The 14,967-nt window shown below is 38.0% G+C and overlaps 1 protein-coding gene across 1 annotated transcript; it reads left to right on the plus strand.

The window, feature by feature from the left end:
* Positions 1-4,588: 4,588 nt before the first annotated feature.
* nipsnap1 (nipsnap homolog 1 (C. elegans)) lies at positions 4,589-14,284 on the plus strand. The gene is made up of 10 exons (XM_075468946.1): positions 4,589-4,665; positions 6,149-6,276; positions 6,849-6,894; positions 8,273-8,367; positions 8,747-8,817; positions 9,170-9,310; positions 10,824-10,855; positions 10,988-11,082; positions 12,368-12,451; positions 13,575-14,284. Exons 1-10 carry the CDS (start codon positions 4,589-4,591, stop codon positions 13,637-13,639), a joined length of 834 nt encoding a protein of 277 aa, XP_075325061.1. The 3' UTR covers positions 13,640-14,284.
* The last annotated feature ends 683 nt before the right edge of the window (positions 14,285-14,967 follow it).

Consider the following 14,967-nt stretch of genomic DNA (forward strand, 5'->3'; position numbering starts at 1 on the left):
AAAAGGATTTAAGTACTGCGTGACTAGTTTAACAGAAAAAAAACAGCTTTGAAAGAACAGTCTACTGTTAGATAATAGACCTGTTGACAGTGGCAGGACATCTCAAAATGTGTTAGATTCAGTAAGATGTCATTCCAGATGCAAACAACCCGCCTCCACTCACAGCCCAAATTCAGCTCTAAATTACTCTATTTTAATACATATTTTAAAGTTTTAGAACTGTAAAAACCTCTAGTTGTACAATCTGTAAACTAATTTAGACCTTCAACTAATCACAAAATCAAAAGTATGGTAGTTACCTATATTTTTTCATAAAGTTTTTTAGTGCATTTAGCAGTGATAAGCAAATACCATCTATCTTGACTAATTGGTTTTATATGATTTTAAATGGAAAGAAGGTGGAAACCAGCAATAAGGCAGATGAGATGTAAAAGGAAATGTTGTCGTCCGTGGCAAGAGGAAAAGAAGGAAAACCCAAATGTAGGACTCACCAGGCAGGAGACAGGCAGGTGTCAGAACTAAAGATGTCTCATAAACAAACTCAAAACTGAGTGCAGTGCTAAGAGAACCAAAGAACTTAATGGTAAAACAAACTGGAAAAAAAGCACAAGACTGGTTGACATGGATAGCAACAACGAGGATCTGGGACCAGACAAGGGAAAACCTGGAGGATTTGTACAGAGGAGATGATGACAAACAAGGAGCAGATGTGACAATCGGTGACTGAAAACTTCAAGTCCAGTTGAATATTTAAAGAAAAAGATCTCCTATTGTGCTTTCCGAAGCTCTATTTCTTGATCTTGGTGGAAAATGTTGTGGTTAAGGAAAAATGGTGGAAAAACCACGCTGCAGTGACAATCCAATCACGTTTACACCAAGTTTTGATGTGGGTTTCTAGCACTGCAGCACACTACAGTGTTTAATACAATATTCTACAAAAAGTGTTTTAAATACTTTGTCTAATGCAGTCTTATCACATTGTCAAACGAAGGCTGAGTCCCACATATCGTAATTTTGATTATACAGATTATTACTTTATTATCAAGATTTGTAATTAGAGAAAAGGAAGGAAAACATTTAAAAAGTGAAATATATTGTTATATTGTTGCTAATATAGTGTTGCTAACATGGATGTGTTCGCAGGGTTAATTTTAAGGAATGAACAATAGTTGTGAAATGCCTGCAAACATGTATCTAACAATAACAATGTGATTGATGTATAGAATTTAGTAGATTGAGTGGAAAGTATGACAATAGGCACTGTACTTCATCAGTTTCATGCTTGCTGGTAACAGCAGAGTTTATTTTCCACTAAAAATGAACCAGTTAATTCAAAAGACCTTACTTTATCCAAATGATCAAATATTCTGGTCAAAGGAAATACTCTTCCATATTGTTGGTTTGGAACAAAACACATTTAAACTTAAATTATGTAATAAATGTGGGCTTGCAACCACAGTGGAGAGGACATGGAATGACTCATCTAAGGCACACTTGTTGCCTTTAAAGCCCGTGGAAGGCAGTGTGATGGGATGGACATGCATGGCCTCCAACAACACCAAACCCAAGGAGTCAATAGATCATGTGACAGAAGATAGAAGCGCCTGGATGACGAATTCTGAAGTGTGTAGAGGTACACTGTCTGCTCAGATTCATCCACATTCAGAGTGGTTTCAAGGTTGGTGCTTAACAGTACAGACACACAATGAGCCAAAAAATATTGTTACATTAGCGCTCGAGTTTATGAAGGTAAATAAAGTCAAATTTGTTTGTATAGCACATTTCATGTACAGAACAATTCAAAGTGCTTTACATAAAATAAAAGCATTGCAGCAGGGAGTGTAAGAAGCATTAAAAATGCATAAAAGAATATAAAGAGAAACAAATCAAAGAATTAAAATGAACTAAAAAACAAGCAACAGTCTAGATAAGTTCAAAGATACCGTGCAGATTTCATGCATAGACACATGAGAAAAGAAATGTTTTTAACCTGGATTTAAAAATGTCTACATTTGGTGAAAGTTTAATCTCCACTGGTAGTTTGTTCCACTTGTTTGCAGCATAACAGCTAAATGCTGCTTCTCCATGTTTAGTCTGGACTCTGGACTGGACCAGCTGACCTGAGTCCTTGGATCTAAGAGCTCTGCTAGGTTTATATTCTCTGAACAGATCACAGATGTGGAATATTCTTTTAAAAACGTCCCAGTCTGCTGCTGGATCTCAAACCAGCAGAGCTGCATTTCCCCTCTCTGACTCACAAACAGAGAAACTGCAGTAAAGACCTGGCAAAGCCTCACTTAAGAGGAAACTGAATCTTCATAGTGGTTGTTGTCAGGCTTAAGGCAATTATTGCTTGCCATGGGTTCCTCACAAAGTATCAAAAATGAACATTTTATCAATAGCTGTGTTAATGTCTCCAATTACATCTGAATTACTGAAAAAGACAGCTGCAGAGTATATCTCAAATAGCTGTATTTCTTAAAGCTTTCCTCCAGTTTGGATGTTGATACCCTCAAACCAAAGCTGAGTATCTGCTTATTGAGCCCATTTTCATTATTTAGAGTAATATTCATTGACCTTGCCTCAGATTTTATGTGATTTTTCAAGGTCTGAGACAGTTTGACCTCCCCCCAGAAAAATTTGTTCAATTTCTAGATGCTTGTGTGATCGTGATTTTGCAGTTTCATCCCATGCAGTGTTGCTCTACTCCAGTCCTCAGGGGCGACTGTCCTGTGTGTTATAGATGTTTTCCTCCTTCAACAGACCTCTCGCAAAGTAATGGCAAATTGACAGGCTTATGCAGAACTTGGGGACAAGCTAGAGAGGAGTAATTTTATTCGAATCAGGTGTGTGGAGCAGGGAAACATCTTAAACATGCAAAGCAGTGGCCCCTGAGGACGGGAGCTGTAGGACACTGCCTTCCACACTTAACAAGTGAGCCAAGATAACCATGCTTTGCTGTTTAACATAGTCCATCTACATGAAATAACAAATGGTCTGTCCTAAAGTGTTCGTTAGTTTGTGACTTTGATAGTTCTTTGTTTTTTTTGTTTTTTTTATCCACGCTGCAAACAATTAAGTTATTATTTTAGAACGTAATGGGCAAGCCCATATCGGACAGAGAGGACGATGAAAAAGAAGAAAAGAATGAAAAAACTGTGATTTTGCATAAACCCATAAATGATTTGTGAACCTCCCCCTAGAGGATACCAAGCGATGAGGTGTTTTGGTTGTTATTTAGTTCCATTCTTACTGCAAACACATTTCATGGTGTACAACAGTACAGTACAGGGTTATTGTTGTCTCATATTTTGGGGACAGGTCATGCCTGCAGGCAGGCCAGGCCAGTCCAGCACAAAAAGATTTTTCTGTTGTTTCATGCGTGGGTTCTCTTTGGATATTACGGCTGCCTCCCACACTCCAGAAACGTGCACGTAAGGCTGCTTGGGGATTCTAAATTGATCGTAGGAGTGAGTGTGAGCATGTGTGACCATTTTTCTTGCTTGTTTCTGTGTTAGCTCTGTAATGGACTCTGATGATGGATGGATATCCAGGGCATACCCTAAGTCCCATTTTGCTCCCCTGACTCAGCCTTTCATCGATGCTGCTTTAGTACCAGTTCATAACTATAATCACCTGTTGACAACAGCTTTTTAATACCTCATTGCTTGCCTTTTTTTCTGTTTGAGAAATGGATGTACACAAACAAATGAAATTATGTCAATGAGACAAAATGGGAAATTGGGTTAATAATGTCAGCAGTTATGTAAAAAAATCAAAGTAAACAAAAGAATCCATATGCTCTCTTTTTGTTGGTTTGTTGTTTTTTTTCTTTTTAATGCCTCCCAACTTTTCCTGCTTTTATGTGATAAATTCCTCACCTCCATTCATTGAGCCTGGAGATATCCACTGTCCACTATGAAAACATGTGCCCCTACTAGCTGTTAATGTTCTGACCTAATCCAAATGAGGAGAGCTAAGAAGAGCAGTACATGCGAGGAAACCCATCAGCATCCCAGAATTGAGGCCATACGGATAAATTGTCTAAAATTCCTCCAAGCCAATGAGCAGAACTGATCAACATCTACCAAAGCTTTTGTAGCTTTGAGGCACAGCAGGGTCACACCAGCTCCTAAATAAAAGGTTAATGAATATTTGACACGCACAGACATGCAACGATCCTTTCCCTTAGTGTTTTGCTGTTTAACAGGATCGACTTTATCTCCTGTCATATGTTCAAGCTGGCATTATTGTGAGAGTACTGGAGATGGTAAATTGTAATGAGTTTACAAATTTATGGTGAAACACAGCAATACAATCAAAAAAATGTAACTGAATCATGATTGCTGGTTCTAGTAAACCATTTAGATTTGCGTTTATTTTCAACCATCATTATCACTGAGAGCTTCAATCAAGATTATTATGGATTGCATCACTCAGTCAGGCATGCTTTTAATCTCTGGCGGTCAAACTATCTGCAGGTTTCACCGTGTAATCACCTGTCAGTTTGCATCACAGACAGTGAGGTGAACATTAACCAGCCTGGAACTTTTATCTGTCAAGCAACTGTTTCACGTCACAGAAGAACATGGCGACAACCGGTGCTGTGTGGAGGACAGGACATGTGCTGTACAAGCATTCTAGCCATCTGCACCAAGCCACCAGGTAGGCTAAATTTGGATTTCTTGTCTTTGTTATATTCACTTTGTGGCGTATTACAACATTTTAAAACGAGTTGCTGCTGTGTGCAGCAGATTTTGAAGTCTGTTCGCCCAAACCTGAACTTGTGGAGAGAAAAAAAAAAGAGTTAAAGACAGCCAGTCCAACCATCTATCTTCCAAATGAAAAACACGATAAAAATTCTTCTCTTTGCTTAACGTTCGTTTGGATAGCTTTAAAAAAAGAAAGAAAGAAAATAAACTGCTTTAACAGCCTTTTTTTCAATCTGCATTTCATTAACTGGGTAAATCCATGAGTTTTAGATTATTCTATTATGCATATCTATCCAAATGCTGAATCATTGTTGCATTTGTTTTAACCATATAAGGATTTAATCATTCTTTACATGTTATCTAAGGCATGTTTTCAAATGTACTTTAATCATTTCTAGGACTCCTGAACTTTGCACTGTAAAGACACACTGCATCTCACTACCACTAGTAAACAACATTTTAGGGCCTCTATCTGTATGGGTTTCCTCGAAGGCTTTTTATTTCTTATTATACGTTGCTATTTTTAACCGAGTGCCATGGGAAACTCATGTTTAATCATAGTTCCTAATTAAAGCCACTGGCCCATGAGGTTATTAAAAGAAGAATTCCACTGACCTTGAAAGTTTTCGGATTTTGGAAAACATCAGGCCTTAAAAACTTGTTGTGAATTAACAGATGGCTTTGAAAGTACAGCATTTTAAGCAGCACCATATCGCTCCCTAATCCGCAAGCGGGGGACATACCACTTATGCTGCCTGAGACTGACACTTAACATGCTGTGGAAAAACAGAAATTGAGGTTAATTGAAGCAGCTTTAGAAGGGTTTAGAAATGATGAGTTTATAAAAAGGAAGAAAAGTCCTTGAATTTGATATTTAGCTGAGGGTGGGAGCTCTTTTTAAAGCGGGATATGAATCGTCGTGTTTTCTGAGCCGGGGAGGCAGCCCCTCGTGTTCAGTCTGATTTTGTTAACAAATATTTTAAGTCGATTTGCTCTAATTTCGTATAGTTTCTATGTCCGTAGATAAGATAGTAACAATTCCCTGAAAGTACAGCTTGAGCACATGACAGATTTAAGTCTCCACTATCAGACTTTATGAGACAGTTACAGTTACTAATGTTGGGAATCTGATTGTAGCCCCTCGGATTTCTACACTGTCTCGTAACATGAATGATGTACCCCCCTTTATCGACTTCAGAGCGGGTGAATAGTGAAGTTTAATGGTGAAGACACTAGCTGCTGTGCTCAACCCACTCACTCATCAAGTATGCATATTTTTCATATCAAAGGATATTAGCATGACTATCTTTTAACCCATATGTCATGCACATCTCCGAGATCGTTTCGACGCTTTTCCTCTTTAAATCGACAACTTCTCTGGTTAATGGTTGTGCTCTGAGCCTTTTGTTTCTTTCTTTCATCTCGTTTCTGTGTAGGAGGTTTTCAGAGAGCGGTGACAAAGGCTGGTTCCGATCCTTATTTGTGCACAAAGTCGACGCCAGGAAAGACGCTCACTCCAACCTGCTGTCAAAGAAAGAGATCAGCAACCTGTATAAAATTCAGTGTAGGCCTACATGTTTTTACTAATGTACATGTAAAGGGTTTTTGTTTTTAAATGTGGGGTCTCAGAGGGCCAGCGACGAGTGTGATATATTGAGATTGTATTATAGTTGTCACAATGGTCTATCATCTATTTATCTCTGCAGACAAAAGGTGAATAGATAATGTTGATTAAATTGAATCCATATTGACCACTATGACCTTATTATTACACATGCACAACATACAGGCAGCAGTCAGTTTAACAGTCTGATGGTTTAAGTCGACAGCATTTTGAAACATCAGAGCAATTCGTCTGGTTTTCTTTCCAGTCTGATGTGATAACTGTGTCAGTCTTTTGTGGAGAAATCTATCATTCTTCCCGGACTTTGATCTTTTATGTGGCGTACATCACACAGCGGAGATTTGAATTGGATCGTTTTGTTATCCACAGCCTGTGACACTGCACAAGTGAATCAGTTTTGTACATAAAACCTTTGCTGAATTGGAGTGTGAAATTACTTTGTTGAAGATTTTGATTGCATATCTTAAAAGAAAACACCCATTTCTGATAAGTCTGTCTCTTTCTTTTCAAAGTTCACAACGTCAAACCCGAGTGCCTGGATGCATACAACAGTCTGCAGTAAGTGTGCTCTCTGCTTCAAAGCATTGCAATAGCACCAGTTAGGTTTTCTGTGTGTTGCATTTTTCATTGGGTTTCTTTAAACGCTGCATTTTAAAACAACCCAGGTTCATGTGAATTCCTTCATCAAAGATTCTCTTAAGGCATAAGGTTACACTAAAATGAAATATTGTTTTTTCAACATTTTAACCAAGATCAATATGTCATTTTTATACATGAAAAAAAAAGGAGGGTGATGCTATAGAGGGACATCCAAAAAGATCTGAACTCCTGCCTAATTTGTACCAAGGTTTCAGACCTTAATTATCTTGTTAAAGCTGCGGATTGTCCATGGTCACTGTTAGGAAAGGGCAGGTGATGTAAATTTCACAAGGTTATAAATAATCTGATTTATAAGACCTTGCTCCAACAATCTGCAGCCATGGGCTCCTCTTAGCAGCCGATTAAGTCTAAAAAAATTTAATTAATAGATGCCCACAAAGCAGGAGAAGGATATGAGGAGATAGCAATGAAATGACCATAAACAGAAGATGAGGCCAAGCAACTTTCATAGAAGGCTGTTTGTAAGATTAATAGCAAGGCAAATCCCATGTTGGACTGCATTAGAATGTGTCTGTTATCCTTAAAGCCAGTGGTGGCAGAGTTTCATTAAAAGAACACACGTTTTTAAGTACTGGGCATGGATCAGTCCTGCTTTGTGTTTGTGGTTTGAGGTACAATTCAAAATTAAAACCAAATTTGAACAAACAAACTTACTGTCAAGACAGTCGAAAAATCTAAAATATCTTGTTCCTTTTTGTTTTGGGGAGAATGAGTGAAAATCCTCCAAACAAAACTTGAAATACTTTTGTTGCTGGCAACAAGAAGTGTTCATGAATTATGATACGTTAACTGTGCAGCATGGTAAAGCTTCGTTTTCATGTCCTTTTCTTTTTCTAAACTTTGAAATTCTCAGTGCATCCATCCATTTTTGCTCAGATGTTTGGGGTATCAGGGATTTTAACTGAGGTGCCCAAACTCTTGCAAATCACTGTATTTCTGTATAATATCATGGTCTGATAATTGTAAATTATCTAATATCTGAGGAGTTGGTTTCTCCCTCATTAACAAGGATGACTTTACTCCATCATGATAATATTCTTTTGGGATCATAATATTAACTGAGCGTAAAGTTGATGTAAGAAGAAATATTTCAGTATGTGGTGACATTAGATCGAGGATTTTTACGATGGACTTTTATTTTTACTCTCCGTGTTCCTTGAGTGCCCTCTAGTAGGTTGTTGTGCTGAAATGACAGCATATCATCACTGAAAGCACTTCCACTGAATCCCCTTTGTATTTGTGTGTTTGTGCTTATTTATTTTTACACCGAATTCAGGGCTGAAGTGCAAAACAGTCTCCATCACGACCAAGATTACCCATGCGAGTTAGTCGGAAGCTGGAATACCTGGTATGGAGAACAGGATCAAGCTGGTAAGCGTCAGTGCAACAGTTAATAAAGAGTGTAATACAAACATTATGAAAATGTCATCTTTGCTTGATCCGAGATACTGTATGAGGAGGTTCATTTTTGTGTCTCATTGTCTCAAATATGTAATCTAAGTGGCTCCTCTGTGGCTCTAATTTGTTTGCCTGTGCATAATAGAGGCCTGTAGACACACAGACGCTTCCTGATGACTCACCAGCAACATATCTCGTTCTACATATGATAATTTACAGTGTACATAAAGAGCATTTTGTATCAACAAGAAGTGATAGTACACAGTGACGGAGGTTCTGTAAGCCTCGGTTGTGTGGGTGGCATCGATCCCTCCACGGTGCTACAGTGACATCTGCTGGTCTGTTTTGGCAGTGCATCTGTGGCGATACAGAGGAGGTTATCCAGCTTTGACTGAATGCCTGCAGAAACTGAGAACGAACAAGGTATGTTTCCACATCTGTTCCCTTTTTTTTTTACACACAGCAATAATTAAAACACCACTTTTTTTTTTTCAATTAATCTAACCTCTGTGGAAAACAACATTAGGATTAGCATGTCTTTGAATGGGCATGTGGTGTTTTTGTTTTGATTTGACTTGTGAAAAAACGCAGAATAGTATTTCCATACAGAGATCACATTAAGCTTATGTTTGTTCTAAAAACGTACAGCTGTTTAAATTTTACCCCAATTTTGCAGAGTTCTAGTTCTCACTTTGGCTCTAGAACAACACATTATGGCATATCATTTTTATCTTTAACGCACCTTTCTTCATTTTGAAAAAATGTGCCTTTGTAGGAGTATTTGGAGTTTAGGAAAGAGAGGGCAAAAATGTTGCTTTCAAGGCGTAACCAGCTTCTTCTGGAGTTCAGTTTCTGGAATGAACCCCTGCCGAGACAAGGACCAAACATCTATGAAATGCGCTCCTACAGCCTCAAGGTATCCTTACATATAACGCACATTACATTTACATTACCTGCATCATCACTCGGTCCATTTCATTGTATTAGAGGCTACACAATCACTGAGTCCTTCCTGTTATCTGTTAACTATGTCAACAAAATCTTAAAATTTGCATTGAAGTTCCACATGAGCTGAACAAGGGAACTAGTGTATCCAGTACATTCAGAAAGCAACATGAACAACACTGTCATTGTCTTTTAAAGAGATGGAAAACTTCTCAAATCTAATACTTAAACAGATCATTCCTATTTAAATATAAGCAGTAATAGGTGGTTGGAACTAATTTTCCATTTCATGTACTTTTATAACTTTGTTTGGAGTTTTTGAAGCAGCTTATTGTCCCGAACATCTCGCCATGTCAGCAATGTGTGATGTGGCTTAAAGATCCCCCACTGATAGGATCATATGCTTCATTTTAGTTAACAAGACACGTTAAAGGGATAGTTCGCCTCTTTTGACATGAAGCTGTGTGTCATCCCATATTAGCAATATCATTTATGAACATTTTCTTACCCCCTGCTGCGTCCTGTGAGCCGAGTTCCAGCCTCGTTTTGGCGTTGACGAAGGTAGTCCGGCTAGTTTGCTAGGGTCCCGAAAATAAAGCGTCTTGCTTCTCAAAACAATATGCGTTATAAAGAGTAATACATTTGCATCACAAAATCGTTCTCACAATTGCTTGGCGCTATTTTTGCCTCCCTTCATATCAATGTGTACAGCCACCTAGCGATAGCCGCACCTGTTACGGTGTTTGCTGCTCGGAAGCAGGGGACTGCTCGGTCTGCACTTCGGTCTGCACGGTTTACACAGCCCGTAGTGATACGAAGGGAGAGAGAAATAGCGCCAAGCGATTGTGAGGTCTGACTTTTTTTGCTGAACGATTTTGTGACGCAAATGTATTACTCTTTTGAACGCATATTGTTTTGAGAAGCAAGAAGCTTTATTTTTGGGACCCTAACAAACTAGCCGGACTACCTTCGTCAACGCCAAAACGAGGCTGGAACTCGGCTCACAGGACGCAGCGGGGGGTAAGTCAATGTTCATAAATGATATTGCTAATATGGGATGTCATACAGCTTCATGTCAAAAGAGGCGAACTATCCCTTTAATGCCAAGATGTTGACTATTTGGAACAATCCTAGTATTTTCATCCTCAAGCACATTCCACTATTTTGATTTCCATGTATTTAGAAGGGACTCTTTGATTTGAGGAGTGACATTAGTAAAATGGGTTAAGTAAAACCACAGTCATGAAAAACATCTGAGTGCGTTCAACATTCCAGTTCTTCTTACATGCCCGCTCATGTTACACGTAGACTTCCCTTATTGGTTTAAACCCAACAAAAACCACAATTAGAACACAAATGGCACTTATGCTGTTTAGGTTGTGTGTATTGAAAACAATAATCTCTTATGAAGGTATGATAGAACTACCGTATGTGGTGTCGTATTTTAGTTTTAAACCACGTGTGACCTGTGCCATGTGTTTCAGCCAGGAACCATGATTGAATGGGGCAACCGCTGGTAAGATGGGCTTAATTTTTTTTTCTGAAATCTGCTATTACATGAGCTGCCAGAACTTTTGCTTGTGTAGGCATTAGGTGTTTGAGGCGTTCCAGAGGGCATTGTAATCCTGAGAATAACGTCTTACAACAGGGCGAGAGCAATCAAATACAGACAGGAGAACGACGAGGCAGTGGGCGGGTTCTTCACACAGATCGGGGACCTGTATGTTGTTCATCACTTGTGGGGTAAGTAAATGCAGACTCTAAATCAGTAAAGAATATTGTTTTGAAGGATTTGGGGAGGTGGGCAAGAACAAGCTTTAGCAGGCCTTTTCACAATCTGAGCAATAAGAATGGTTTAGTGTACCTCTGCATTCATCCTGTTATTTCAGTCTGCAGATAAATCATCAATAAATGACAGCATGACAGCTCCATTGGTAGTCATGCACACACACACAAGCTTTTTAAAAAAACAACATAATCCATTCATTTCTTTTTTCAGTTGGGTTTCTGTTTCATTAATAGAACTGTGCTCCATGACCTTTACTCTTTTCCCCTTCTATTTCTGAAGCACAATGGCATCCTTAAAATGTCTTAGGAAGTCTTATCTTGATTGCTGACAAACATGTACAGTGTGACATTTTGTTTTTTGTTATCCACAAGCCTCGCTCCTCTCAGTCAGTCAGGTTGCCTGCCAAGTTTTAGTCTTCCTGTGTGCTCTTCATCTTTTAGAAAGAACCCAATGACTGATTTTGGCAAACTTCAGGTTTGGCAACTTTTTGATAGATTTTTAGCCTCATTATTCTCCTCTTCTCTTGCATGTTCACTTGACCTGGATAGGTGTTGCTACTCTCAACTCTGGACCAGGAGTGAATGCTTTTGGCTCGCAATTGATATTTGAATTACAAGTAGCTGCCCAAGACACTTTATATTAAGTTTTGATAATCAAGCTATATGGGTGCTATCCTGCCACACATATTTCTTCAAACATTGATATGTACAGTATATATAGACCGTCGTAATTCAAAGTTGAGGGTTAATACTTCTTTTCAGATTAAACTGACCGAGGCAGAAAAAAATGAAACGCTTCAAATATACATTTGTTAAGGTGGAATATGCTATGAAGCCGACCAAGTGACACTGTCTCTATAGGAACAACCCTTTGTTTTGTGACAAGCATCACCTGTAAAAATATAAATACAACAGGAGAATATATGATGAATATAAGATAAAGCAATAACTAAATTAAAAAGTGTTCAAATCACCAAACTTGTTTTCACGGTTCAAGATTTTTTATTTGCCATTTGTGCATAAACCAACAGTCCAGAGACATTGGATTTCTTGTGCTCTCTTGTAGTCAACAGTTTAGGTAATAAGAAACTTAAATAAGAAGTAAAAATATAAAACAATGTTACAACATTTTGTTTATGTCTGGTCATTGCTCATTTAGCTGAACTTTTTTCTACATCTATTTCTGCATCCACCTCACCATACGCAATGTGTTACACTGTATATCTTTTTTTTAATATAGCTTATGAAAGCCTTCAGTCCCGGGAGGAGACGAGAAATTCTGCCTGGCAGAAGGAGGGGTGGGATGTAAATGTCTATTATACAGGTAAGACAGAAGTGCCCAGCCACACAAATACACCCAAATAAAGATATAACACTTAGCCAAGCCACTTTTTGACTCATTAGTTTTCTTTTTTTATGCAACTAGTGAATGCAGACAACAGTATTTTATGCAGTGAAACAAGAGTTAGTCGCAGAATTGTCGTGGCTCCGGTTAAAAACGTATCTGAAGTCTGCAGGATGACATGATTTATATATACATACTTTTTTTTCTTTCAACAGGAGATGATCATGAATTATAACATAAATGTTAGTTTTTACATGTTTTCCTGTAATTATGGTTTAATGGTGTCTGTGGTAGTTCTGAAATCTCCTGAAAAGACCAGGTTTACCTCTTATCCTATCAAGATAGGCTTAAACTCAAACCCAGCTGTTTCCCTTAAATGGCTGTCACCTAATTACATAGCTGAAAACTCTTTCCTGAATGTTTATGGCAACAGATACAGAATTAAAAGCGGCAGAAATCTTTTATGCTTGAATCCACAGTCCCATTAACTGGGGCATCATGCTGTATGAAGCATGTTAAACAAAATTTGTCAGCATAGAAACAGACCAATCCACAGCCACTTCACATATTATTGAGAACAGAACCCACAAGTGGACCCTTAAGAGGTTGTGAAGTAGCAGCCAGATATGGCAGTAGAGTAAACAGGTAAGCATAGGGATAAACTAAATCTGAAAGGTGATTTATTAGACTGGAACTTTGTTGACTCAGTGATAGTGCATTCAAAGACATACACTGTGGCATTGCTTCAACGCTCAAGTGGTCTTACAGGCTTTGCCCTGTTTATAGTGCAATAACTTTTACAATATTTGCTCAGAAAGAAACATCGAGGAACATGTTTCAGAGCCATCAAAGCCTTTTGTCAGGGATTATCACTCATAAAGATGACATGCCTGGTGTAAATAGATGGATTGATGTTTCTGACTATAGGTCACTACATTTAAAGTCAAACCATTGACCAATGCAGTTGTCTCACTTGACTTTCGCTGGCGTCATTGCAAATGCAGTTGCATTTATTTGTATGTTTTTTAAGATTTTTTTTGTTTCATTCAAGCCAATCCAAGTTGTAGAAGATTTGGTAACTTGTCTCTCTGTCATTTCTCAGTGCCTCTGATCAGAAATTTGGAGTCTAGGATAATGATTCCCACCAAGAGTTCACCATTACAGTGAGAAGAATGGCGGAAACTGCAAGCAACTCCAAAGTGACCAAAGCTCACTGACAAAATTTGTCTTACTGATATTAGAGTATTTTTTCCCTGCTGGATGATCTGTGTTACATCAATATCAGACGTTATATTCGCACTCCAGTCAGTCATGAACAATACTGATGCAATGTTTGTGTGCATTTATTTTTGGGGATACTGAAATACCTACATTTGCAGATGTTTAGGTCAAAAATGTAATACAAAGAAATATGTGCTCAGGAAAATGAATAATACTGGGGGTACTATCATGCTAGGGAGTAATATTTACATGATGAGAGAAGTTAGGTTCAGTGCGTGTCCTAGTGTTTTGTTTTTTTTTTTCTCCTTGAATCATTATATTTTACTGTCTATTTTTTCCCACAGCGAAGGATTAGTGTACATCCAGATTTGTGTGACTGGATATGAATCACATTGAATGAGATCACGCTAAAATTCACAGCAGCAACTGTGCAACAAATGTTGTAAAAGCTAAAGGCATACCTCATTCATTGTACTCCACAATTATTGAAATATCTGACCATTTGGCTGATTAAAACCCCACCCTTTAGAGTAAGATGTGTAAAGTACCTGCAAGAAGCAGATGGTAATGATTCTCAAATAAAATGTTGACAGCAGTATTGTCAGATATTCTCATTTTAGAAATCAGTTATTGATTCAGAAGTGTTTAATTTGCACATGTGATTAAACAATAAACATTTGAATTGTATGATTCCTGCATTAAAATTTCCTAACTTAGACTGTACTGAAGTTTTAGTGTGAGAAAACATTCTTATTTCTGCCATAGGTTGGCTGTTTTACTGGTTAAAAGAGATGAAGAACGATAGATGTATATTAAGTCATTAATGAAAAACATGTCAACCCAAAGCTGGTATCAGTTATGGTTCTTTTTCTTTGATTGTTGCCGTGTTGAATATCAACATATATTTTGAATTGCGCTCCCAGGCAAGGTTTTTAAGAAATGTTGAATCCATTTAGCTGCAAGATTGAAAAGCTCTTTTTACACTGTTAAAAAAAACCACACAGGACTACCCATTAATATTTGACCATTTATATTGTTATACAGCGACATGTCTGAACAGGAAATGGTGCTTTTAAAAGTGTTTGAAAGAAATGTTGAAAATAGCAGCTTCACCATTCCGAACTCGGGGATAGATCATGACTGTGGTGATTTATGTTGTAAGCAAATTGGTTTGAAATAAATCAAATAAAAGTGTCAGTTATTTTCAATTAATGGTCTTTACTTTGAAAACTTAAATCGGAAGTCACGGTTCTTCCCGCCCCTTCAAACCTCAC

The sequence above is a fragment of the Odontesthes bonariensis genome, chromosome 6 (genome assembly GCF_027942865.1).
Source record: "Odontesthes bonariensis isolate fOdoBon6 chromosome 6, fOdoBon6.hap1, whole genome shotgun sequence".
Lineage (NCBI taxonomy): Eukaryota > Metazoa > Chordata > Actinopteri > Atheriniformes > Atherinopsidae > Odontesthes > Odontesthes bonariensis.